This window comes from Ambystoma mexicanum, chromosome 1q, assembly GCF_040938575.1.
Source record: "Ambystoma mexicanum isolate Mex_15411 chromosome 1q, UKY_AmexF1_1, whole genome shotgun sequence".
NCBI classification, from domain to species: Eukaryota; Metazoa; Chordata; class Amphibia; order Caudata; family Ambystomatidae; genus Ambystoma; species Ambystoma mexicanum.
The window spans coordinates 804,276,531-804,304,371 of record NC_090922.1 but is presented as its reverse complement, the minus strand read 5'-3'; the positions used below and the strand labels follow the sequence as shown (position 1 = coordinate 804,304,371).

Below are 27,841 nucleotides of genomic sequence, written 5' to 3'. Positions count from 1 at the left end.
GCCCCCACAGGGCTCATCATTTATTTTATTGCAATTGACTGTAATAGTAGCAGAATGTTGGCATTACTTCATAAACATTTAATTACCTTTTTCTTTTGCCAGATTTGATCAGGCAGAGGTTTGTAGGAGGCGTTATTGTAGATGCATTGAGAACAGACCTCTACTTATAGTTTTATCTTTTACCACAGGTGTGAATGCCATTCTTTAGGTTCAACAAATGGACAGTGTGATATTCAATCGGGACAGTGTGAATGTCAGCCTGGCATTACTGGTCGACGTTGTGAGCGTTGTGAGGTCAACCACTTTGGATTTGGGCCCGATGGATGCAAACGTAAGTGGAGTTGGCACCTACCCATTGTGGAGCCAACTGGTCATTTGTAACATTGGTATGCTGTCCTCTTTCCAAATTTGACGTGTAGCCTATCTTATCAAATTGAAAGCTCTAATTTTCTAATATTCTCGGACCCCATTGGAAAAGCCCTCTTCCCATTACTGTTCGATTAATTGATCTACCAACTTTACAAACTAATTTGTATTAAGGGTTCTGATGTTTGTTAATCTGCTTAGAATCACATGCTGTGCATAGGTCCGACATCCAGTGGTCACTGCGGAGTATTGCATTTTGTTTTTCGTAGTCGAAAAAGGGACGTCGACAAGGCGTGTCTGAAACACTATCCCTATAGTGACGTGCGTTGTACCCACAATCCCTCACGCGTCGAGGTCCCTCAGATTGTTTTTTTCCGCCCAGCTACTGGTCGCCTTTACGCGGAGCTCCTCGAGAGACATTGCAGATTTCATCTCCTCGACCTTTGGTCGTTTTTCCTATTTAATATAGAACATATCGATCCCTCCCTCGACGCTGTTGTGAAGCTGTCACCGCCGAGCAAGATCTTCGACGGAGGGGACGAGCGGAGGAGATCCTTCGGCGTTGCCGAACACGTGGCCTGGCCTCGCAGGCCATTTACAGTAGGGAGAGTGGGGGTCGTGGGACATCTCTGGTTCTTTTCTGAGAATGCCTTTCCTTTTCCCCTTCCTTTCCCTTGGGGTGGTTATCACGATTTATTGCCTCGGCTATGAAGAGGACACCCTTTAGGTTTTGCCCGCTTTGCAAGGGCAAGTTTACTTGGAAGGACAAGCATTCACGGTGTAACCGCTGCTTGCCCCTCGATCACAAAGAGGAGGGTTGCACGGCTTGTCGGCTTCTTAAGCCAAAGACTCTAAAAGACCGTAGGGTCAAGAGGTGGGCGGCCTACGCTATGTCGAAGGCCGATGCTTCACCCACCGTTGCTACCACCGACAGTGACGAGGAACGTGATAACACGACCTCCGCTACGGAAGTCGAAAACCCCCCTAAAGAGCGCTCACGCGCTTCGTCGTCTGTCCCCGGCCCCGACGCGCTCGGCTTACGCCCTGCTTATGGGGATGAACACCCCGGCGACATTGACGCACATAAGCACACAACCCATGGCTCTTCTAAGGCGAAGAGAGCATCAGCGCCCACGGAGACGCAGGTTCCACCGGCGGCCTCCTCGGACCGTTCGGGTTCGAAGCCCCTCTCGCAGCCGCGACCAGCGACTGGGCTTTCGGCAAATAAGGGCGCCGCCCCCAAATCATCGGCCGGCGCGCATCAGCAGAAAGCGCATGCCACCGTAGAGCGGTCGACACCCGTAACGTCGAAACCACAGCCCTCCGCTGACAAACGAGTCGCTGAGAGCTTGGCGAGGATCGTGGTAGCCAACGCCCACAAGCGTACGCCGAAAGACACGTCGAGCGCTACGCAGAGGTCGAAAGACACGCCAAAAAAACCCAAAGAAAGGCAGGGACCCCCAACACACCTGAAGGCTTTTCGGAGGGCGACGGGACACTTTCCTCGACGTTGTGGGAGAGGTCGAGCCGTTTTCAGCTACAGGACACTATTTTTCCCCCGCTAGACCGCTCAGGGGTACCCCATGAAACCATGGAAAGGCTCCATCTCTGCATGGAAAGAATGGAGAGGTTTATGAATACCCAGAACCCTCCCACTCCCAAGAGAACAAGAGAAGGGCCTCAGGAGGACCCCAGGGCCAAAATTCAGAGACTAGTCAATCCCCACCAAGACACAGCCTCAGACTTCCATAGTGTGTATGACCTCACTGGGGAGGAACATTACTTTGAGGAGGAGGAAGATTTTATGGACGATGAAGGACGGAACCAGGAGGAAGGTCTGGAAGACAGCCCAGACTTGGTAGGAGAAGGCTTCGGAGAAAATCCAGAAGAAGGACCTTCTCACCCCTGGCAATCCCCATCAGTATATTCCGACACTGATGTCCTGAACCTAAATCCTCCTGACAATTCACCTGTTAGAAACACGTCTCCCATTGACGATCAGCCCACATTCAATGCCCTGTTGCGCAGAGCAGCAGCACATTTCGAACTGGACACTGGGGAGCTCTCTCCTGAATTAGACTTTGTGGAAAGAGTAATTAAGGAGAAACCCCTGGTCAGTCAGACCATTCCCCTCCTCGCTTCGGTGAAGAGAAGAATCATCCCTTCGCTGTCCACACCCGCCCTAATCGGAGGGGTTAATCCTAGAATTGAAAAACTTTTCACTCCTTCACCCTCAGACCCGTTGTACATCAGGGGACATTCCATTCCGGATTCCCTGGTAGTAACCAATACAAGAAAGAGGGCAGGGGTACCACTTTCCACCAATGAGGCACCACCTGACAAGGAGGGCAAGAGGTTATATGCCCTTGCAAAAAGAGTTACATCCTCGGCTGCCTTTTCGGCAAGAATTGCGAACAACAATTCTTTGCTCGCTAGCTATGCGGACGCGCAGTGGGCCAAACTGCGCAAAGACGCCGAAGCAGCGCCGGAACCATTACGTACACGCCTGCTAACAACTATTGGCGAAGGAACCCAGGTCAACCAGAGTATTGTAAAGAACTCTCTGGATGCTGCAGAAACAGCGGGACGTTCCCTGGTTCAGGGAATACTCCTAAAACGCCACGTATGGCTGCGCAACTCAGGGTTCAAACCGGAGACACTGGCGTCTTTAATAAATAAACCTGTTGAAGACTCAAACCTCTTCGGGAAAGCGGTGGATGAGGCTCTGGAGATGGCTAAAAAAGAGTTCGATACTATCAAAACTCTTGACCAAATCTCTAAGCCCTCTACTAGACGCGGCTATGGCAACAAACGCTTTTTTCGTGGCCAACGCCAACAACAAAACCAGCAGCAACAGTACCCTGCCACCAATTTCCAGACCAATAGTGGGCAGTACAGCCAAAGAGGCCAGCGCCGGGGCAAAGGAAGAGGTCGGGGGTCCACCCCCAGAGGCTCCCAAGCCCCCAACACCACCAAGTGACGCGAAGATTTGCGTCTCCTCCCATGCAACACCGGTCGGGGGCCGGATAACATCCTTTCTTCCAGCATGGGAGGGTATAACGTCAGACCGCTGGGTACTTTCCACCGTAGCCCACGATTACTGCATCGAATTCAACAGTTCCCCAACATACAAACCCCCGAGGGGAAGACGCATGACACCGGAACATCTTGCCATCCTTCTCCAAGAAGTACAACAACTGCTGGAAAAAGGAGCCATAGAGGTCGTGCCTCTATCTCAGGTAACGGAAGGTATTTATTCAGTGTACTTCCTTGTACCCAAAAAGGATCTAACCATGCGCCCTGTATTAGATCTGCGCCCAGCGAACATGTTTATCAAACCCCAAAAGTTTCGTATGGTGACCTTACAGGAAGTGGTCCCACTGCTATCACAGGGAGATTACATGACAACATTGGACATGAAGGATCCGTACTTTCATATTTTAATGTTGCCAGCGCACAGAAAATACCTCAGGTTCATGATGGAGGGCAAACACTACCAGTTCAGAGTGCTACCCTTCGGCATAGCATCAGCACCAAGGGTATTCACGAAGGTGCTGGCAGTGGCCCACCTGCGCAGGTTGTCCATCCCAGTTTACCCTTACCTCGACGACTGGCTCATAACAGGGGATTCTTACGAAACATGCTTCTCCAATACCCAAAAGACTGTAGACCTTTTGTTCCAGTTGGGCTTCTCCATCAAGGAAAAGAAGTCCAGCCTAGACCCCAGCCAAATCAAACAATTCCTAGGGGCTCTAATTCAAACAAAGGACGGCCTCGTCTTCCCCTCCAAAGAGAGGGTCCAAAACATGCTGTTTCAGGTCCCTCAATATGTGACCGGTCGAGAGGTGACGGTACGCAAAGCAATGCGCTTGCTAGGCATGATGGCGTCGTGTATTTATTTGGTACCTCACGCGCGCCTGCGCATGCGCCCAATGCAAGAGTGGCTCAACAGCCAGTGGTGTCAGGCCAGCGGACTATGGGACGATCTAGTGGTGGTCTTGCAGGCCTTGGTTCTCTCGCTACGGTGGTGGACAAAGGAAAACCTAGGAAAAGGGAAACCCTTTGCCACACCCGCGGCGGAAGCCACTCTAACCACAGACTCATCCCTCACAGGATGGGGGGGCTCACCTATCCCATCAGACTGCTCACGGAGTGTGGACTCCGAACGTAGCATCCAAACACAACAATCTACTGGAGCTGCTAGCGGTGTTCAAGGCGCTAAGAGCCTTCCAGGAACACCTACAAGGCAGGACAGTGATGGTCCTTACAGACAGCACCACAGCCATGTATTACATCAATAAGCAGGGGGGAACCCACTCTCCAGGACTGTCCAAACTGGCCCAAAATATATGGAAGTGGGCTCTCAAACAAGACATGTTCCTACTGTCACAACATGTACCAGGGGAACTCAATCTGCTGGCAGACAAACTCAGCAGAGATTTCCCCCTGCCCGAAGAGTACGAATGGCGACTGCACGAAGACATCGTCTTCGATGTCTTCACACAAAGGGGATTCCCAGAAATAGACCTGTTCGCAACCCTGGAGAACTCACAATGCCTAAGTTACGCCTCCAGGTACCCCCAGAACCAATCCAAGGGGAACGGTCTGTCGATAAAATGGTCAGGGAAATTTGTTTACGCTTTTCCCCAGACTCCCCTTCTCAACAAGGTGGTGCACAAGATGCACCAGGAACAAGTAACCATGATACTGGTGGCCCCAATGTGGGCCCGACAGCCATGGTTCGCTCACTTGATGGAGATGTCTCTATCTCCCCCAGTGAAACTCCCCTGCCCGTACAACATGCTGTCACAAGACAAGGGCAGGACCCTGCATCCATGCCCCCAGAACATTAACTTAGCAGCTTGGCTCCTGAGATCATAGAATTCGGACATCTACAGCTCCCGCAGAGATGCATGGACATCCTCAAAGAAGCCAGAAAACCTAACACTCGCCACTGCTATTCTAGCAAATGGAAGAGGTTTGTCATCTGGTGCAGGGGTAAGAGCATCAACCCGATTGACTGCTCTCCCACACATATTGTTCTATACCTGACCCACCTATTGGATTCAGGTCTAGTGTTGAATTCCATTAAAGTCCACCTAGCGGCACTTTCTGCATACACCACTTCCCAACTCAAGGTGTCGTGGTAGAAGATCCCTGTTATAAAGGCCTTCATGGAGGGAGTAAAGAGAATACACCCCCCCGATAGCTGACCCAGCTCCCGGATGGGACCTTAATGTGGTACTTACCAGACTCATGGGCTCACCATTCGAACCCATGCACAAAGCATCTCTTAAACACCTCACTATTAAGACTGCTTTTTTAATAGCTATCACCTCCATCAGGAGAGTAAGTGAACTTCCGGCTCTTTCTGTTCTAGACCCCTTCGTTACAGTTCAGAGATAAGGTGGTTCTACGCACTCACCCAAGGTTTGCTCCGAAATTCATCTCAAAATTCCACGTAAACCAGTCTATAGAACTACCAGCGTTCTTTCAAAATCCTTCCAACTTGGGAGAAAGGACTCTGCACACACTAGATGTGCGCAGAGCGGTCATGTTCTACATGGAAAGAACCAGACCACTGAGGAAGACTAATCAGTTCTTCGTCTCGGTGGCAGTAGGAAGAGAAGGGGATGCAGTTTCAAAGTCCACTATTTCTAGATGATTGTTCAATGCATCACTCTCTGCTATACTCTTGCTAAGAGAGAACTGCCCTTTAGGCCAAGAGCACATTCTACTCGAGGCACGGGGGCGTCCATAGCATTCATTGCAAATGTTCCCCTTGAGTCCATCTGCAAAGCGGCTACCTGGAGTTCTGTGCACACCTTTACAAAACACTACTGTCTAGATGCACACTCTAGATCTGACTCCCAGGTGGGACAGGCAGTATTAAGACATCTTTTCTCTACTGTTCCTTCTCATAACCCACCGCCAACTCCGGGTACTGCGCGCTAGTCTATGCACAGCATGTGATTCTAAGCAGATTAACAAACATCAGAAGACAATGCATTACTTACCGTAAAAGCATTTCTGATGGTTGTATCTGCTTAGATTCACATGCGCCCACCCTTCCTCCCCGCTCGGATGGAAGGAACATAGACTTCCTTTTATATCTCTTTTCTGTACTCACTCACGTCTAGAAGGCTCCCTCAGGGCAGAAAAATACAAACAGAGGGACCTCGACGCGTGAGGGATTGTGGGTACAACGCACGTCACTATAGGGATAGTGTTTCAGACACGCCTTGTCGACGTCCCTTTTTCGACTACGAAAAACAAAATGCAATACTCCGCAGTGACCACTGGATGTCGGACCTATGCACAGCATGTGAATCTAAGCAGATACAACCATCAGAAATGCTTTTACGGTAAGTAATGCATTGTCTTATGCTTAATTCCCGAGCATTTGGATTGAAATTGGCAAACATACAGCAGTTTCAGTTTTGCAAACAATCCTCACGTTCAAATGGATGTATTCCTCCTCTATGAACCTAATATCAGACGTAGCTTGTATTCAGATGGATTTCTCGAATCTGGCATTGTGGACAGATTTTAGGAGACCTAGACCTAGTTTTATGAACAGGGGAACTCCGAGTTTAGCCAAAACCCACTCAAGGTGGCAACTGAGAGTAGTCGAGGCTATTCTCAGGAGTGTGAGTGGGTCAGGGGTTCACAATGGGTCCACACAGTGAAGCACACAATAACTAAATGTAGATAGGAATTGTTAGGCAAAGTTTAAATGCAGTATCCTTTGGGAACACTGCAAACAACTATGACTACAGGTATAGGCAACCCAACCTTTGGTATAAGATTGTAAAACAGTTTTTGTAGCGTGTTGAGCAGCCAGGCATATCTCAAGAGGGGAACTGTGAGCTGTAGTAGAGTTACACAAAGATTCACAGTTACAGGTATTCAAATACACTCTTACACCCAAGGTTTCTTGCGTAAACAATTATAAATTTGTCAGTCAGTTATAAAGCCATCTTCAGAAGGGAGCAATAGAATAGTAACACACAAATATACTTCAATACTGTACACTCTGAGGTTCCGAATCAGACAAGACCCTTTTGGGATGGCCCACAGACAACCTACACCCGCAGGTGACTTCAGTAACAAGGGTGCTGAGGACATTAATATCTTACTGTTGGCATTCAGAATACTTTTAGAAGTTGGTAAAAGGCAAAGGTTATTAAAACAAGAGACCACAAATATTCCTAAGCAGGTAAGTACTTTAGGATATTCTTAGAAGTCATTCATTTTAATAGGCTAAGCCAAAGTCAATGGGCAAAAGTCTTGGATATGATGAAGCACTTCTGGTAAGTGAATGGAGAAGTATTTGCACAAGTTCTTGGGAGTCTTTGATGAAAAGAAGAATCAAATGTAGGGCCACAAGCCAATTTGACTTGTGGAAGTTACAAGCACTTCTACAGTAAGCGTTAAGTTCTCTTAGACTTATTTTACAGTACCTTGGTAAAGAAGAAAAGATGCAGCTGATGTCTTCCGTTCCTCTGCAGCTCTGCAGAACTCAATGTTCCTGGGCCTCAGTCGTGGGAACAAGAGGGAGGGCGTCAGGACTCCTGCACTGGGACTGTCAAAACCCGCAAACTTCACTTTCAGTGGCTGTTTCGCGATTCAGCTACCGCAAATAGCAACAACGTGGTTCCTGGCTGTCAAGGTGAACTGTCGTTGCCTCTGGGGTCCCGCACTCTGCTGAGGGGGCTCAGGCTTGGTCAGTCCTGCTTTGTGGGAGTCCGGAGGATCTTCCAAAAGTTTTAGGCCCGCTTAAAAGTAACGCACACAATCTGGTGTCCCTCTCCCTGGCTAAACGGTTTCCTGTAGCAACTCTGAAGAAATTCAACCAGCTCCGAAAAGGGTGTCCAGGTGGCTTACTTTGGAGTTGATTGGTCCCACCAACTCAAAGGGAGAAGTTGTCGTTGCAGGGGCTTCGCTGGTGATGCGAAATTCGTGTTTCGGCACTGCAGCAGGGCTTCACCGGGCAAACCAACGGTCTAGGAGTTGCAGCAGGCGTCCTCTTCAAGCTCTTCTTTGGTTCCTTTGTCCAGTGGTCGACTCTGCCTTCCAAGCCAAAAGACTTGCCTTTTATTCAGTTCTCTCCCATTCATTCCAGCCTAGCTGTCACTCACCCAGCAGGGTGGCTGTCAGCCAGCCAATCACCACAGAGTGCATTTGGGTTTCCCAGGAGACTAAGCACGGAGTTTCGGGCGCCTCCCTCACTTCCTGCCTACCCCAGACACTCTGGCTGGGTTTCTGGAGTGAAACCCACCTCTGGCTCCAAAAAATTAAGAGACCAAACCTGGTTTGGCGCACAGAAGAATTTCGAAGGACCTTTCCACAAGGACATAGCGAAAAAAGGCAGCCAGGGACCATATCGTCAAAGATGGCTCTGCGCCATTTTGAATTAGATGACTCCCGCGGTTAGCTTTACCGGAGCTGCGAACATCCGCAGTAAATGCAAACCTTGGTAGTTCAAAACTAAACCACTGCCACCAGCCATTCAGTGAAGAACGGGTAACATAAAAATGTTACATGAACATCTAGACACTGGATACTAAGTAACCCCTCCAGCACTCTATTGTAAGATAGTGTGTTCTGGGTCTGGAAAGTTACAATGCTAAGTAAAGTCAATTTCACTTTACTGCTCTGGGAAACAGTAGTTTATCCCAGAGAAGGTATTTAAACCTTGGGAAGATGATGCCAATAGAGTTTGTCAGACTCCATAACCAAAAGAAACGGAGGTAAAATTCACATTCGCTCTTGCCCACGGACACACCCTAGAGTTCAACAGAAGTGTCCAAAGATACCACCAGTGGCCCGTCAGGAAAACCATGTCCCTCAGCTGCTGCTGCAGGTACGGGCCATGTTAAAGTGGGCGATCGCGCTCGTCCCGAAGAATCTCCGGCGTGTACTCTCATTACTTCATCTGAAAGAAGACAGGCGGTTGGAAGCCCATTCTGTACCTCCTCCGTCTGAACAAGTACATCAAGTCCCAAAAGTTTCAGACGGTGACCCTTCAGCACGTACTAGGACAGCTGGAAGAAGGGTATTTTCTATTGTAGCTGGACTTGGAAGATGCCCATTTACACATCCCCATACACTAGGGACACTGCAGGTGCCAGGATTCCATGGTACATTTCTAGAGTTTCAAGGGTTCATAACCTTAAAAGACATACCATTACAATTTCAAGGTAAATTAAATAGACGTACACATTTACATTACGTAATTAAGAATTCATCATTAGCACCAACAAACCTTTTGAATGTAGTTTACTTAAAAGTGTGATGTTTGGGTTATGTTTGGATTGACAATTGAACTAGTATAAATATTCCTTAATGTACATTCAGAAATCACTTGACTCCCCAAAGCAAGATGGAGAGTTTTTTTCTGCAGCACTGATTGGTGTAAATAGTTATGAGGTCATTTGGAATGTTGCTCCGAGTTTTCAACTGCCTTTCATTTTAGTATCCTTTGAGACAGGTCGCAGTTTAGTTAGCTCTAGCAAAAAATATATTTAAGTATATTTAATACTTAGTATTTCAAGAAGATTTTAGAATTTCCATTTACTACTAATTCTAAGCTGAAGTGAAGTTTATCCAAGAAGCTGAAGAAGTCGTACAGATGAAGCAAGCTAAATTTACTTAATCTACAAAGTCTAATGTCAAGGAGTGGAATCAAATGCTAATATTTATTTTTAATTGAGGAAAATAAGGTTCAGTGTTACTTTTTGAACTTCTATTGTTGCGCTTCAATTCTGCTTCTGAAAGTGTTTTTTCTGAATAATTGCACTTTTAATATTTACTAACCAGGCACGCGTAACTCTTCGTGTACTACTCGCATGTTTGTTTTTCTCGCTCGCAGTTCTTGCATGAGCGTTATTTTTCGGTTCGAGTATTACGCCACGCGCAGCACTGAAGTTAGAAGAAGGAACCCTAGGAACGTTAAACGCGCGTGTAAGCGTTGTGACGTCGTTTCAGGAAGTGCTCGTTTTGCAGGGCTATTATATTGAAAACGTTAAGCGTCGTGACACCTTTTTTTCTGAAAGCATCGTTTCGAAGGACAATTGAGTAGAGAAGCGTCGTGTCGGCTGACGTTCGTTTTTCAGGAAGTAAACGACTAGTGGAACTCTTTACAGCAATGCCGATCTTTAAAGGAGTTTACATTTTTTTTGACATCGTAATTTACTGCAAGTGTTATCAACTCTAATTCAAGTAACAGACTTTCCTTATGCAATAAATACGAGAATGTATTTTAAGAAGTTCATTTATGAAAAATATATTTTGTGAATTGAGTAGTTGGAAAAAGCTTATTAGTCAACAAAAGACCTAACAAAGACATTTCTTAAAGAAAATATTACCACAGTAGAAGAAGGAAACATTGAGTTCAGATTACTAGACTTCAGCTACTAACTGAATAAGCCTATCGGCAATAAAGCATAGGCTACAGATCTCACAGACACTGAGGTGTATTTCCAGCTCCAAAGAACTACAGTGCCAGCCAGTGAAGATCTGCCTTTTTTATTTTCTCCTCTATTCCCCTTTCCCCTTGGGTTTGCCAGCTTGGTAGTTTTCAGTTGAAGGACTGTTGGGCAGGCAGACTTAGGGGGTCTGGTGGGCCCAGCATCACTCCTGCAGGAAGATTCAAGTGTGGACCTGACAGCAGGTACCTACGCTGCTTGGTTCAAGGACAACATTACCAGTTCAAGGCCCTTCCCTTCGGGTTGAAGTCGGCGCCACAAGTGTTCACCAAGTGCCTGGCTCCGGTGGTGGCGCAACTACGTCTACGAGGGATCCATATGTGTACCTGGACGACTGGCTCATCCGGACATACTCCAATGACATCGCCATCGACCACATGACGACCCCAATTCGACTCCTGTCGGAACTGGGGTTCTCGATAAACTTTGCAAAGTCCTGCTTGACTCCATCGCTGGACGCACTTTTTCTGGGAGCCCGACTCAACAGTGTTGTGCCTGGCGTCTCCGTCGGAGGAGAGGAGCGAGGACCCATGTTTGCTTGTAGACTTTCCTTGTGAAAGTGATGGGGTGGCTGCTGCTCCTCATAACTCACAGGAACACAATTTAACTGTGCATCAAGTGTAAAGCATATTTAAGTGTTATTACTTTGTTAGACTAGTTCATGTTGTAGGCCAGTGTAGCCACAAGGTAACGCTTATGTTTGCTTTACCCTTGATGGCAAGTTTCACTTTTGATGCTTTATTAAAGTATATGCAGTCTGGCAATACTAGCGTCGGTCTGCATATACTTAATGTGGCATGGCATTTTTTTTTTATTGTTTTACTAGGCATCAAGGGTAAAGAAACTAGTTACGTGGCTGGCTCCAGTCTGCCCATATATTCTTAGTGAATCATGGCATTTTTGTACTTTGAATCAAAAGTGAAGAAAAACTGAGCTTTGATTATGTGATACACTGGCCTAAGTAGTCCTGATAGAGTGGATGGAACGGATGGACGCTATATAAATTTAGCCCTGTATATGTCTGTATCCCTGTATATACCTGTATCGACCCCCTGTATCGATCTATATGTATGTCGCTATTTATGCCCATCCCCCGTCCTGTCCACGTGCCTTACCTCAGGCGCCTCTACAGATAACCACCATATCACACTGCTACGCTTACTCTCTATTATACACCATCACTCAACTAGAACACCGCTATACCGTTGATAATTTGGCTTAGCTGTTCACATACGAATATCACCCCATGAACACCTCATCACCCTAATAAAACGCAGCTAGCTGAGCACATTCCAGCGTAGCTGTTCACATAGGCGTTCCTCAGGCCTAATGCAGCGAGAACCCAGTTTGTGTCCACCCACCTGACTGCACACATCCAACTGATATCTTCAGCACCAAACTTATCACTAGAAAACACCTTTCCTCCAACAGCTACACCTGCTTCACACATATCCGGTGCAGCCATACACCATACGACACAATCTCTCTCTACTGACTTGAACTACAGTTCCCAAGGGCGTTCAACCTACTAGCACTTTGAGGTCATACCAATGATGTATAAGACGCTATATAAATGCCAAGTAACATTAAAATACATGAGTGGGTAAAAAGGGTCACACTTTCTCCAGGTTAAAAAAAATCAAGTCCTCAAAATCCAACAAAGTTGCTGGGGGTCTAAGGTTAAGGGAATTAGCACATTTTTGAGAATTCTCCCTAACATGAATGTATAAAAATACAGTATTCTAGGCTTTAAACGCACAAGTCATGCAATACTCCACACAAACCACTAGATGTCAGCCTCTGCAAAGCATGTAAAGCAGATACAAGCATCAGAAAGACGATTACAGGTATGTAATATTTGTCATACACAGTCACCATAGGTTCTTAGAATGCATTCAATGACTTAATACGAGTCAAGTGATGCAGTAAGATGAAACCAAGTCACAAGTGATATTCCCTAAGTTCAGCAGTCCAAACACGAAGAAGTGGGGCCTTGTGCCTAAAAGTCGCAATGCTTCTCCAGAGAATGTATCTGATGCAGGTAAAGTACATTTTGTGTTGGTGATTGTTCAAATGAAGAGATGTAACAAAGTTTCTCCAGCATGGGGTCTGGCATGGATTCACATGCTCATGAAGATTCCCCGTCAGGCTGGGAATCCTCGGTAAAGAAAAAATCAGTATCGGTTTCGTTTCTGATCTGTCTTTCGTAGTAGTAACCAATCACTGATCTCTGCGTCATACTGACCACAGCCAATGACTGCCCTCTACCTAAGCCCCGCCTCTGGCAGCCATCTTCAGATTTTTACCGCACGTTCAAGTGTTGGGATCCTCGTGCTATTGCTCTCGAGCATTCGTGCTTTTTTCACATTTTTTCTCCAAAAAATTTGTTTTTTCGGTCAAAAGAGCCTCAAGCTCCACCGTTTCTTCATCCGATTAACGGGGACCCGTGTCGGATTCGTCTACGCCCCTCAAGGGTGAAGATTTCATCGAGCCACGCTTTTGGAGGACTCCAGAAGTTTCTCAGGCCCATCTCGGACATGGCCCAGGAGAAGGGAAGCTCGACGCCCGGAAAGCTGTTCAGGGTCTGCCCTGGATGCCAGCTTCAGAATGTCTTTAAGGAGGACGAACACTCCCTTTGCCTTTACTTCCTACATGAGGACAAGACGCACGTGGAGAAGGACTGTGCGTTTTGCGGCAATATGTCGAAGCGGACCATGAAGGACCGCCATCAACGTCTCGCCAACTGGCTGGAAGGAAAGAGCCCGTCAGGCGAGAAGAAGAAGTCCGAGCGGTCTTCTAAGATCTTTGAGGGCGCCCCGGCGACGGGGGTCCAACAGAAGGCCAAGCACCGCGAGTCCGCTGGCACCCGGAGCGCCGAACGGTCGGGCTCTACGGGCGCCAGGCAGGGCGCATCCTCCCCGGCGCCATCAACCACGAGCCAATGCTCTGGCTCGGGTAAGAGAAAGGCAGAGCACCCAGCGAAGCTCCTGGAGAGACCCCGGTCGAGCTCAAAGGCCCCATCGGAGGCGGAGCGAGGCGGTGACCCTCCCCCCAAGGAGAAGGCTGTGAGCGCACCTAAGGTGGTGAAAGCCTTAATCCACCCGGCCAAGGCCTTTATCGAGACAGTCGCGGCGGCCCTGGCTCAGCCTGTGGAGGCTACACCAGTGGTGGCGACCTCGGGGCCCAGAGTCTCCCTCCCACCGCGGAGGGAGTCATGCCCATCGACAGGACCCCCGTGAAACCTCCGACGGAGAAGAAAAAGGGGAGGCAGGAGGTCGTCGTGGATTCGGCCTCAATCTCTGAGGAGGAGCTGATCGAAGTCTTAAGCCACGGCGTTGGCGTGGAAGAAGACCAGCCCGTCGAGAGGGACCCCGACGTAGGAGACGAGAACGTCGAGGGTGCCGACGGGGCTCCTGACCGCCCGTCGGACTCCCCTCAACCAGTGCCGCAAGACAACTCGGCGGCCATTTTGTTGGCTATACAGTCCTTATGCTCGGAGAAAAGGACGAGACTGCCGTTACCACCAACGGAGGAACCGCTCCCGACGGGGGACCCGGAGCCAGGCCCTTCTGGGAGCCCTCCCCCTAAGAGAAGAAGGATTCATCCTCCACCTCCTTTTCAGCCATCGCGCCCTGTTCAGCCCTCCTCCCTGTCCACGACACGTGGGGATGATACGGGGACTGACACGGCCGCGACGGGTACAGACGAGGATCTCCCGTCGTCGCCTCCTACCCGGGCTTCCCCGCCCGACGAGATTGGATCGTTTCACTCCATGATCGCCAGGGCATCTGAGCTTTTCCAGCTCTGCCCGGAAGAGAGGAAGGAAGGTTTCCTTTATCAACGGCGCGAGACCAAGAGGAAGACGGTCCTCGCTGTACCTCTACTAGATGATATTTGGGATGAGGGCCTCGCCCTCCTCAAGAACCCATCCACCACGCCGGCTAGAAGGGATCGGTACGAGAAGAAGTACCGGGTCCCGGACGCGGCCCCCTTGTGCCTTCGGGCACAGCCGACCCCGGACTCGGTCGTCTCCGCGGCGGCCAGGAAGAAAGCGGGGGGCGGGCGCAGCCTCTACGTCGACCTCCCCGCCGGACGGCGAGGGAAAGAAATTAGACCCGATGGGACGCAGAGTCATCTCCTCGGCAGCGACGACGATTAAGGTGGCCAACGCCTTGGCTATCGTAGCCCGTTACGACAGGGAGTTGTGGTACAAACTGGCCCCCCTGCTGGACTTCCTACCAGATGACAAGAGGGCGGAAGCCCTAGAGATCTTGCAGGAAGGAGAGGTGGCGTCGGACCACGCCATTACGATTGCGACGGACATCGCTGACACTGGATTTTGCCAGTTGGGCAACGGCGTGTGCCTTAGGCGGCGTGGATGGCTCAAGGCTACTGATCTCCGTCAGGACGTGCAGACCAGAGTCTTGGACATGCCGTTCGACGGAAACAACCTGTTTGGGAAAACAGTGGACGATTCCCTTCAAGCCATCAAGGCGGACACGGAGACGGCCCGGGCTCTTGGGGTTCTCCAGCAACGGCGGCCGCCCTTTCGGAGCGGCGGAGGCAAACAGGGTGCCTCCAAAGGTTCCAGCGGCGGATTTTCCACCTACCGTCAAGCGGCCCGTTCGTCGTCGCAGGAAGCTTACAGGGGACGAGGCAAGTCAGGCGGACCCCGCCGTCGTCGCCAAGGAGGACAAGGCGGCAAAGCCTCGTCGAAGCAGGACTGAACCGGCCGTGGGGTCGGGCCCCCACCGAAGCACCCCGGTGGGAGGCCGGCTGGCGAGCTTCGTTAGCGTGTGGGAGTCCACCTCCACCGACCGTTGGGTGCTGGACGCCCTAGCTCAGGGTCACGCGCTCGAGTTTCTAAAGAGGTGCCCGCGCGTCCCCCCTGTGGCCAGGAAAGAACATCACGTCCCTCAACTTCTCTTGGAGGTAAAGGCGATGCTCAAGAAGGGCGCCATCGAGCTCTTCCCAAAGAGGCTTCGGGGCTCCGGAGTTTACTCAAGATACTTCGTTGTGAAGAAGACGACAGGAGGATGGCGTCCCATCCTGGACCTACGACGACTGAACAAATACATCAAGGCACAGAAGTTCCTGATGGTCACCCTCCAACACGTCCTGGGTCAACTGGAGGAGGGCGATTTCCTGTCGTCGTTGGATTTGGAGGATGCCTACTTCCATATTCCCATCCTAAAGGGACACCGAAAGTTTCTCAGGTTCGTGGTCCAAGGGCGTCACTACCAGTTCAAAGCCCTTCCCTTCGGATTGAGGTCGGCACCCAGGGTGTTCACCAAGTGCCTCGCACCGGTGGCGGCGCAGCTGCGCAGAGGGGGGGATCCACGTCTACCCCTACCTGGACGACTGGCTCATCCGAGCAAAGACGAAGGAGCTCGCCGTGGAGCACACGGCAAGGACTGTCCAACTACTCACGGACCTGGGATTCTCCATAAACTGCGCCAAGTCCCACCTGGTGCCCGCACAAGACGCACTGTTTCTGGGAGCGAAGCTCGACACAGTGTCGCTTCTGGCCTCTCCGTCGGAGGAAAGGACGAGGGCCATCTTGGGCAAGGTGCAGCGGATGCTGGCTGCGGATGCGGCCAGGGTGAGGTCCATCAAGTCCCTCCTCGGAATGATGTCTTGCATTTATCTCATCCGCCTGTGCAGGCTCCGGATGCGCCCGTTGCAGGAGTTCCTGGACGCGCGTTGGATCCAGACGACGGGCAGCTTAGAGGAGAGGATCACACTCGACAAGAGTTTCCGACGAGCGATCCGGTGGTGGGGCACCCGCGCGCATCTGACGGCGGGCATGGACTTCCAGACCCCCGGCCACCAGGAGACAGTGACCACGGATGCCTCCCTGGAAGGGTGGGGAGCGCACACCGAAAATCTGCACGCGAGAGGCCTTTGGCTTCCGACGGAGAAGTCCCTCCATATCAACATCCTGGAGCTCTGTGCAGTGTTTTGGGCCCTCAGGTCCTTTCTTCCGTCCCTCAAGGGCAAGGTGGTGAGGATCTTCACCGACAACACCACCACCATGTTCTACATCAGGAAGCAGGGCGGTACCAGATCCCCAGCCCTGTCCAAGGAGGTGCAGGATCTGTGGCATTGGGCCGTCGCCCAAGGGATGTTTCTGGTGCCGTTTCATCTGGCAGGGATAAAAAACACCATCGCCACTCGCTCAGCAGAGAGCTGCTCTCGTGCCACGAGTGGGAACTACGACAGGATCTAGTGGACCGCCTCTTCCGACGGTGGGGCACACCCCAGATCGATCTGTTCGCGACGGCGACAAACTCCAAGTGCCGGAGGTTCGCCAGCAGGTTTCCCCAGCCGAGGAGCATGGGCGATGCTTTCTCGTTCCCCTGGGAGGGCCTGTTTCTATACGCGTTCCCTCCATTGCCATTGCTGATCCGGCTCATCAACCAGCTCAAGAGGTCACGGTGCAGGATGATCCTCGTCGCACCTGCGTGGCCGAGGCAGATATGGTTCCCGGACCTTCTGGACTTGTCAGCGTCCCCGTCAATCAAGCTGCCAGTGGACGCGGATCTTCTCTCCAGGGAAGGAGGCGCCATCCTCCATCACGACCCGAAGTCGATTAACTTGCAGGCCTGGCTCCTACAGTGTTAGAGTATGGAGGATACGACATACCGGCCGACTGCAGAGAGGTTCTTGCAAAGGCCAGGGCGTCCTCAACTCCTAAATGCTATGGACACAAATGGAAGAGGTTCTGTCTGGTGCCACGCACAGAAGATTAACCCTCTACGGATTTCGGCTCCCCAGGTACTGCCGTACCTTCTGACGCTGGCCAAGGCTGGACTGGCACACGCGTCCATCAAGATTCATCTTGCTGCGATCTCCCGATACACCAGAACCACGGGGCGGACGTCTTTGTGGTCTCATCGTCTGGTGAAAGAATTCATGAAGGGACTGTTCAGATCGTTCCCGCCGGTGAAGGCTCCGGCCCCGGCGTGGGAGCTCAATGTGGTGCTGACCAAGCTCATGGGACCTCCGTTCGAGCCTCTGCACTCGGCTCCGTTGAAGTTCTTGTCGTGGAAAACAGCGTTTCTTGTGGCCATCGCCTCCGCACGACGGGTGGGACGAGTGGGAGAGATCCAGGCCCTTTCCTGCAAGCCCCCGTACTTGACTTTTCACCACACGAGGGTAGTGCTCAGGACGCACCCCTCCTTCATGCCCAAGGTGCCGTCGGACTTCCACCTCAACGAACCCTTGGTGTTGCCTGTTTTCTTCCCGTCGCCTTCTTCGCCGGCCGAAAGGACTTTGCACTCGCTGGATGTGGCTAGAGCGCTGAAGTTTTACGTGGACCGCACGAAGTGTTTTCGGAAGACGTCACAACTTTTTGTGAACTTTGGACCTGTCAATCAGGGGAAGGCTCTCTCAAAGGCCTCCATTTCCAGATGGCTCTCCGGCTGTATCATGTACTGTCATCGGTTGGCAAACCGACCGCTGCCTGGCAGTCCGAGAGCCCATTCCACCAGAGCGATCGCAGCTACCACGGCGTTCCTATCTGGTGTGCCCTTGCTGGATATCTGCAGGGCTGCTACGTGGAGGTCGACGCACACCTTCACGAAATTCTACTGCGTCGATCGGGATTCAAGGGAGGAGTCCAGGGTCGGCCAAGCAGTGCTGCGCAATCTGTTCACCTAAGGTGAGCCGGGTGAGGAGGTAAGAATTGCTTAATGTTGAGTTTGATGTAATGCTTAATGTTGAGCCTTTGCCACCTCCCGTGGTTGTGCATGTGTGTACTGCTATGTATTCTTAATTCATGAGCATGTGAATCCATGCCAGACCCCATGCTGGAGAAGGAACCAGTTACTTAACTGTAACTGTTGTTCTCCAGCATGGGTCTGGCATGGATTCACATGCGAACCCTCCCGCCTACCCCTCTGCGGCTCTTCACTTGGTCATACTGCCACTTCACGTGCTACCAAATCTGAAGATGGCTGCCAGAGGCGGGGCTTAGGTAGAGGGCAGTCATTGGCTGTGGTCAGGATGACGCAGAGATCAGTGATTGGTTACTACTACGAAAGACAGATCAGAAACGAAACTGATACTGATTTTTTCTTTACCGAGGATTCCCAGCCTGACGGGGAATATTCATGAGTATGTGAATCCATGCCAGACCCATGCTGGAGAACAACAGTTACAGGTAAGTAACTTGTTCCTTACTCACTGTAGTGACTAACGCACTCTTAGTCCATAGTCCCCTTTCCTCCATACGTCCCACCATCCTCCCCCCTAATAATATTGGTGTCATTAGGCAATGTTAAATCTATTGTCGATGCGTCAATGGGGACTGAGGTGTGGTGCCGGAGGGCGGAGTCAGGTCAGCGCATTCTCCCAGGGCTGCACCCCTCTAAATTTAAAGCAGAAGAAGGTTATTATGGTGAAAAAGGTTCTGTCTCCTGTCTTTTGCAAGGAACGCCCATGCAGTATGGAGGAAAGGGGACTATGGACTAAGAGTACGTTAGTCACTACAGTGAGTAACGTATAATTTCGGACCGAGCTCCCGGAAGATCCTTCGGACTCTGATTAAGCAGGACTGACCAAGCCTGAGCCACCTCAACAGTGTGCTGGACCCCAGATTCGAGGGAAGTCCATAGTGTTATCCGAGAACTGCAGTGGTGCTATTTGCAAGGGTCGCAAGAAGCTGAAACCACGAAGTGCTGCTGATCTGAAGTTGGCCCATTGTTGCAGCCAGTCTTCCATTCGTAGTGCTGGAGTCCCCAGACATCCTCCCTCTTGTCCCCACGACTGAGGCCCAGGAACAACAGGATCTACAGACCTACACATGAACAGAAGCCAGCTTGGAACCAATTTCTTCAAACCAAAGGTTCTGTAAAACTAAGGGGACTTGCCTCTTGTTGTGTAGCCTTGCTGGCTCTCAGTTGAGAATGGTCTTGGTTGCTTTTGCAGAGTTGCTTGCAGCTTTGCCCCTCACAAGCCTCCCAGCTTGTGGCCCTACAGTGATTTTATTTTCTACAAAGACTTCTAAAAACATTGTGCAAGACATTTTACTTACCTGCAAGAAGTACTTCAGCTCCCCCAGACCTTTGCTTAATTAGCTTTGGCTGTCCTAGCTCCCTGAAATACTCTTCTTATCTCTGACTTTGTGCTTTACTTTTCCCCCAGGAAAGGGTTAATTTACTTTGCATTGGAGGGTTCAAAAAGTACTTCCCTGCTTAAGAATATTTGTTAACCTTTGTTTTATTCCCTAAAACCTTTTCTTTGACACCAAATTTAGTATTGCTCTAAATGAACCAGTGATATATCAATGTCCACAGTGTTCTAGTGTAAGTCAACGGAGGGTGTAGGAAGTGTCTGTGTGCCATCCCAATGGGTATCTACTGATTTACTGAAAACTGTATTTTGTAGTATATTTTTGTTACATATATTTGCTCCTTTCTAAAGAAGGCTTATTCAATTGACTTAAAATTAATAAATAATTGTTTAATCAAGAAACCTTGAGTGGAAGTGTTTATTTGGATACTTGTGAATCTCTGTGTGAAACCCCTACAGCTCACATTGACCCCTCTTGAGATAAGCCTGGCTGCTCAACCACACTACCAAACTGTGTAGTACAGACTTATACCAAAGGTTGGGTTACCTATTGCCAGGAGGACCAGGTTGGTGTAGTCTCCCAAAGGGTACTGCATACAATCTTGCCTAACAGGCTGCTTCCTGGAGGTCCATGCACACCTTCACAAGATTCTACTGCATCGACCTGGACTCCAGAGACGAGTCCAAGGTCGGCCAAGCAATGCTACGCAACCTGTTTGTTTGAAGGTGAGCCTGTTCTGGAGGTAAGAGTGTTGTAATGTTGTACTGCTATGTATTCTTGATTCACGAGCTTGTGAATCCATGCCAGATCCCATGCTGGAGAAGGAATAAGTTACTTACCTGTAACTATTGTTCTCCGGCATGAATTCACATGCAAACCCTCTGCCCCTCTGCAGCTCTTCTTGGTCATACTGCCACTTACGTGCTACCAAATCTGAAGATGGCTGCCAGAGGAGGGGCTTAGGGAGAGGGCAGTCTTTGGCTGGGGGCAGTATGACCCAGAGCTCAGTGATTGGTTTATAGAATAAAGACAGTGTGAAAGTTTTTTTCTATACTGTGGATTCCCTGCCTGGCGACGGGGAATATTCATGAGCATGTGAATCCATGCCAAACCCATGCTGGAGAACAATAGTTACAGGTAAGTATCTTGTTCCTTCTCCGGCATTGATATCGTTCATAGATTAACATGCGACCCTTCCGCCTACCCCTCTAGTTATTTGACCTTTTTTGGCTCCTACCACCACTTTAAGTGTACTTGCCAAAATCAGAAGATGACTACCAGGGGTGGGGCTAAGGGAGCCTCTCCTATTGGAATTGGGCAGTATAACCCAAAATGACTGACTATGATAGAGCACTAAAGTGAAATAAGTTTTCAGTTTAAACAATAAACTGCTTTGTTGCTGAGGATTCCTAGCCAGACGATGGGAATCTATTGAATATTCCAATGCTGGAGAACAGGAGTTACAATTAAGTCACTTATTCCTTTCTTAATGTGCTATTTTTCCAAGAGTGAATTATTTTTCAAAATGGGCTTCTTGGTCTGGCCCGTAAGCGGGGTGTGTACACGCTCACAAATTCCTGCAGTTTTAAAGGAATATCATTACAGGAAAGTATGATTTTGCTTGTTTTGGTTAAATCATCCTACCTTTTAGATTATGTATTGGCATATCAACTCGATTTGTATGTCCTGTGTGCAATTTAATGTCCATCTCCCACTTGGCTACTGCATGACGTTTTAATATTTCTAAGCTGTTGTCCTTCTTAGCCTTGACCTATTGATCTTGTTCCCCATACAGCATGCGACTGTGACCCAGAGGGCTCCCGATCCCTTCAGTGCAAAGCTGATGATGGTCGATGCGAGTGTAAAGAAGGTTTTGTGGGCAATCTTTGTGATCAGTGTGAAGAGAATTACTTCTACAATCGAACGTGGCCAGGCTGTCAGGAATGTCCAGCCTGCTACAGATTGGTGAAGGACAAGGTCAGATTCTATTGTGACATTTGTTTATAGAGTAAGAAACTAAATTGTTTCTAGGTATTTAATTTCTTTGCATACGCACATAAAAATGTCTTATTTACTGTTTCCGATTGACTTTATTAGATGTTCCCTTTTATTTTACTAAGCCCATTCTAATGAGTCCCATCTTTTTTTTATTAGTAATGTGTGCTACTGTCAAGAAGATTTTCCTTTTTGAGTGAAATGCTACCCACCGTGAGAGTCCCCCAGGCTTTTTGCTGAACTATTGGAATTTTTGGAATGATTCTCCTGTTCTCCTGAGTGAGTGGGAAACTTTTTCCACACTCGTTCTTTTACTTCTTTTCTAGCATCTTCGTTTTATTATTGCTGCACACAGTTCTTTCTGTACAGTGTTGCTGAGGAGCTACTTGAGCTTCCCTTTAGATTTTACCTGTGTTAACACGTTACCAGGGCAGAGGGACACTTTTTGTCACACCATTATTTAATTTTGCAAGACCAGCACACACCCCACCTTGAGTGGAGTGCTGATGGGAAACATTGTCTCCCTTGTCTTGCTTTACTCCTACGTCCCGTCCCCTTTCATCCATACTGCATTGGCGTCCCTCTCTAGGGACCGGAGACAGAACCTTTTTCACCCGAAAAAAACCTTCTTTGGCTGTCCCGGACTCTGCCTGGATCTTGATACGGAATTGCTTCTGTTTGTGCTGTTCATGCTGTGGACTTCAGCAACCAAGGTGCCCTCTTGGCCCGCCCATTGCTCACGCGACTTCCACTATAATATGAGAACGCCTGTGCGCAGCGCGCACGCTCGTGGATGCACTGTATAAGCACCCGCTTCGCCGCAAGCTACTTTGCTGTCCCGGACTCTGCCTGGATCTTGCTACGGACTTGCATCTGTTTGTGCGGTTTCTGTTGTGGACTTCAGCAACCAAGGTAACTTTGCCCTGCTGACTTTATCCATTGCCAGCCAGCCTGCCTTGCAAGCCCCTTTTACAAGCCCTCTCCTCTTTTTCATTGTATTGCAGGTGCCTTGTTGGCACTCCCATTGCTCACGCGGCGGATTCGACTTCCACTATAATACGAGTAAGCCCGTGCACAGCGCACGCGCGCTCTCGTGGAAGCACTGCATAAGCAACCGCTTCGCCGAGAAGCCAAAAGGCAGCAAGAGCTTTCTCTGCATTACCATCTGGGCATTCACGCCCAAATAGGAGTGTTCAGGTTAGTGACCCCCTTTTTTGGCACTCCATCCCCAGTCATCCACGGGAGATAGCTTTCACCGCTTATTCACTAAAAACTGACATGCCTGCCATGCAACCACCAGTTCTCAATGGCCCGGCAGCAACCTCACAAGAAATATCAGTCTGCTATTACCATCACCCCTGTTTTCTCTATGCATTTACACAATAAAACTGGCAGCACGAAACCGGCAACTTCCTCACAAGCGTCTATGGCTAACAACGCCCCTCTGAGGTTGCCTCTACCGGACTCGACGAATATCCCCAGGACACCTAGCATGCATAGGCCCAAACCATCATGTAAACGGTCTGTGACTTCTTGTGAGCGGCAACATCCTCTACCACTATCGGATAATACAATCCTGGATTCGGTCAAGGGACTTGGCACACCTCCCATATCAGGTGGCCAATTATCACCCATATCATTCCCAGTATTGAGCCGAGAATCTACTGGCATTTCCATTTATGCCAGCCAATGTGAATCCCCAATTCCTATCATGGATAAAAGGGACGCAATTGAATTCCACTGTGGCGGAAGTCCATTCTATGCTGCATTCCTTTGCACATCCGACCCCAAGAGCTCGCAGACCAGTCTCTAATGTGGAACATTCAAACAACATATCTGTTACAACCTGCTTTAGTAGCAATCAACACCACAATCATGAGTCTAGTCAAATTGTTCTGGACGCAAGGTTAACTAAACAAACTCGCCAATTTGATGATTTAGTTAAATGGCTAAAAGATAATTGTCCATTGTCAGAGCTACAAAGAACATGACGCACCACAGTTTAAAGAACTTGAATACTCAGTTATAGCAGTGGGACAATACATCACACAAGAGAATATGGGGGAGGGGGAGGCTCTGCCGGCACCGTCAATCAGACCAGTTTCTCAACTGCCGGCTATTGCTGGGATAATTCGACCCATCGCGACTCCCCCCAATGCAAGAATCAAACCAACGACTGACTACTCTTGGATCTCCTCAGTCTCATCCCCCCATCCCCCACCCCCCCCCTCAACACCCCAGCCATGTGTGAAAGAGTTGCACCATTGGCCCAGGGGCCCATGACAGCGGGCTCGGCAAATGCCACGATTAAACACATGAAGCCTTCGATTAAAGGGCCACACATGTTTCCAAAAAAATCCAAAAACATGGCCAGCACCAAGATAGCGAAGACCACCCTAAGTGCCTTTTTTCAGGTACTTGGAAACACCACAAAACCCAAACTTGTGCCAGAACCAAAGGTCCGACAAAATGCAATCGCACCAACCACAAATTGTGCCGATCTGCACCCTCGATCCACCAGTCCGCAGAGGAGAATTGATCCAATTACACCTGTCATTTCCCATTTCCGCTTATGAAAACACCACACCATATAGATCAACAAGCAATGAGATGGGACTCTTGCAAGCCATGCACGTAATCTTTATTAAAACCAGCAGACCCAGCAAACTCATCTTATCACACTCTAATTTTGAAATGCTGTGAAGGTGGTTTTCCAAAACACGATCTCAATAGGCGCAGCATTTTGAACATCTTTAGTGATGTGGTGGCACTCGAGGACGTCTCTTCAAGAGACATTTATCAAATTGAATTCATATCTGAAGAAACACGGTCCATAGTTAAGCTGTGGATCCCATCAGGGATGGTCCTGAATACAATCTGGCAATCAAAGATGCAGTTTTTTGAATTGGGATTTTTGCTCGCACAAGACCCAGCTCGACTGACTGAGAGATCACAATGCGACAATCAAAGGCCTAATATATATCTGCGGTCACATGAAACAATTGGTAGTGGTACAAGGGGCCTGGTCTACCCCACTAATTAACCACCAATCCAGCAGGTAATATTTCCTCTGAAAATTGCGAGTTGGAATACTGAAGGGCATTCACATTTGCAGCTTTCCATCAAACAATTGTCCTCCACCCATCATATCATAGCATTATAGGAAACCTAGCTGGTCACCCCACCTGTTTGGGATGGCTATGACTGTGTTCTGCTGTCTGCACTACCAAGCAAGGGTCGAGCCTAATGAGGCCTCCTAGTGGGTGTCAATAAGAGAATGGGCTTATCTATCGTCCCGTGGGACTCTGAAAGTGCCTATATTCAGTTGGTTAAGATATCTACCAAAGACCATACATTAGCACTGCTCAACCTATACAGAAACATAGCAGGCATGTCTGAGGAAGCCTTCTATGGTGGCTTAGCAAGACTCCTTGATCTGATACACCTGAATGATCAGATCACTAACACTATGATACTGGGTGACATAAATTTGGATAGTTGGAATATCAACCTTGCAACAAAACAAGTGCGTAGATGGGTTGCCTTCATGAAAGCTCGCCATTTTTATATGGCAAATGGATCAGTGACGGGAGATATTGCAGCCCAGCACACCTGGCAAAGGGGCATCTCCACCAGCATAATCGATTATATTTGTCGATGCGCCCCTGTTTCATAAGGTAGTCAAAATGATCGTCAATAACCATGAACAAAGCGATCGTAGGATGCCATCTATGGACATCGCCTGGGATACTGTCCACATAGAGAGGCCCCTACTCATTCAAAAGTTAATCATTAATACCTCCAGGATTAGATTACGGTGGAATACAGTGACATTGGCTGCCTACAATCGATCCCTAGAAAGCAATAACCTGACCACTTGCCCAGCACAATATACTGATTTACTATACCCATTTGTCGACACTATTATAACCCAGCCTAAAAATATTAGACACAAGCATTCATTTGATCCAGAGATCAAACTTAAATGTGCTGATTAAAGACATAGAAAAAGAGAAATTCTAGAGATGAACTCAGACCTGTTGGCAAGACCTAAAAACTGCCAAATGCCAATACATACATTGTCTACGCAGTAGGAAATCTTTAATGTTCCAACATGACAGTGAAATGATGGAACGGGCCATGACAAATAAAAACTCTGCTGAAATGTGGCAACTGTTGTCCAATCATTCCTATAACACACAAGCACACGCCTAAATTAATGGCGTCCAGGAACACCAATGGATAAAACATGTTTCCGATTTATATGCTGATAATTGTTTTGTCAACTCAAACTATGTACAAAAGTCAGAAGGCCCATGGAGTGTTAACTATACAATTACAATCCTCCCGAGAGTTCATAATGAAAGCTAGTTCCTCACGGGCAGCAGGCCCAGATGGCCTAAATAATCTGATGCTCAATGCAAATCTACATGAATGGGCATTGATCTTGGATAAGATATATTGCCAAGTTTTAACATGTATGGTTCCATTATCGTGGAAGACTTCTATTATAATTCCCATCTTTAAAAAAGGCGATCGTAGTCTTCCCCGAATCCATCGCCCCATAGCAGTACTGGATGCTCCAGGAAAAATCTTTACAAAATTGATCTTACGAGACTTTAATGCCTGGACACAGAAACATCAGCTGCGTGATCATCAACAGACGGGTTTTGTCGCTGGCATGGGCACCAACATTAATCTACTCTGCCTTAATGCGATCGAAGCACAATGGCAGTCGACAAAACAGCCAGTCTTTTTGCATTCATAGTCCTTCACGCAGTCTTCGATTCCATCTCCCGTGTTATTTTGATGGCGAAACTAGCCCCGAGATCAATGCCCTACAACCTTGAGTGGCATCATTTATCTCTTACATTCTAATACCTCTGTCAGAATAAGACTGACTCTCGATGGTGTTTTATCAGAACCCATTCAAACTGCTAGGGGACTTAAGCAGGGGTGTCTGCTAGCATCCGCTCTATTCAACTACTTTATTCATGATGCCTGGGCAACTTTAACAAAGTAATATCAGATTCTCCCAAGTTTAATGATTGTCAGATAAAAACAGTAATATATGCGGATGATCTGGTGTTGATCTCAAAGACCCAGGTGGGCTTGCAAAATCTACTATCGGCCTTTGAAGTTTACACCACTCAAAATGAACTCAAAGTTAACACCACCAAAACCCAAGTAGTGATGTACTAGCCGAGAAGACTTGGAAACAAAACATTTGTCTGGTTCATTAACCATATTTCTTTGTCGGTGGTTCCTCAGTACCTATATTTAGGTATAGCCTTTGAAGGAAACGTACACGCCAAAGGCCAGATTGAGCGAGTTGAAGCCAAATTAGCCACTGCTATTTCGCAAGCAAACATTATGTACAAATATGGTAAATTCTCAATTAAACCGGTGTGGCATTTCTGGAACATGAAGTTGGTACCAACCCTACTATATGGTCTCGAAACCTTACCAGTAAACCTGCCTTTCGAATTTCACAAATGGGAGGCCATATTTTGGAGACAGATTTTGCATTTACCACAAAGCACCCGTGCAGCCTGGTTTCCCTTCAAGCACTATCACTGGCGCATTACTGCACTATTTAGGAAATGTTTAATGTCCACAGAGTCTTTGGTTATTTTAAAAACTCTAACTCATTACATATTTTCTGTAAAGCATACTTTTGTGACTGCTTGGACACAAAGTTTATCAAATACTGGCTAATGCGCAAGTTTCCATTGAACTACTGATTATCAACCCAGATAAGGCAAAAACCAAGATATTTGAGAGGGACTAGATGAGTACAAGAGAATTGTCTCTCCAGTATAGAGATGCCGACGTGTGTAGGTTTCTTTAAAAAAAAAGTCTGCACTCTACCACCATATCTGGTGAGAACACCAGCACCAAAATATCGTGCAGG

General features: G+C 48.5%; 1 protein-coding gene across 1 annotated transcript in view; it reads left to right on the top strand.

Annotated features, from left to right (window-relative positions):
• Positions 1-27,841, top strand: part of LAMC1 (laminin subunit gamma 1) — a 922,342-nt gene that overhangs the window by 696,937 nt on the left and 197,564 nt on the right. The window contains exons 16-17 of the mRNA XM_069641408.1: positions 189-331; positions 21,728-21,909. Coding sequence (XP_069497509.1) covers positions 189-331; positions 21,728-21,909 — 325 coding nt within the window. The remainder of the gene's footprint in view (positions 1-188; positions 332-21,727; positions 21,910-27,841) is intronic.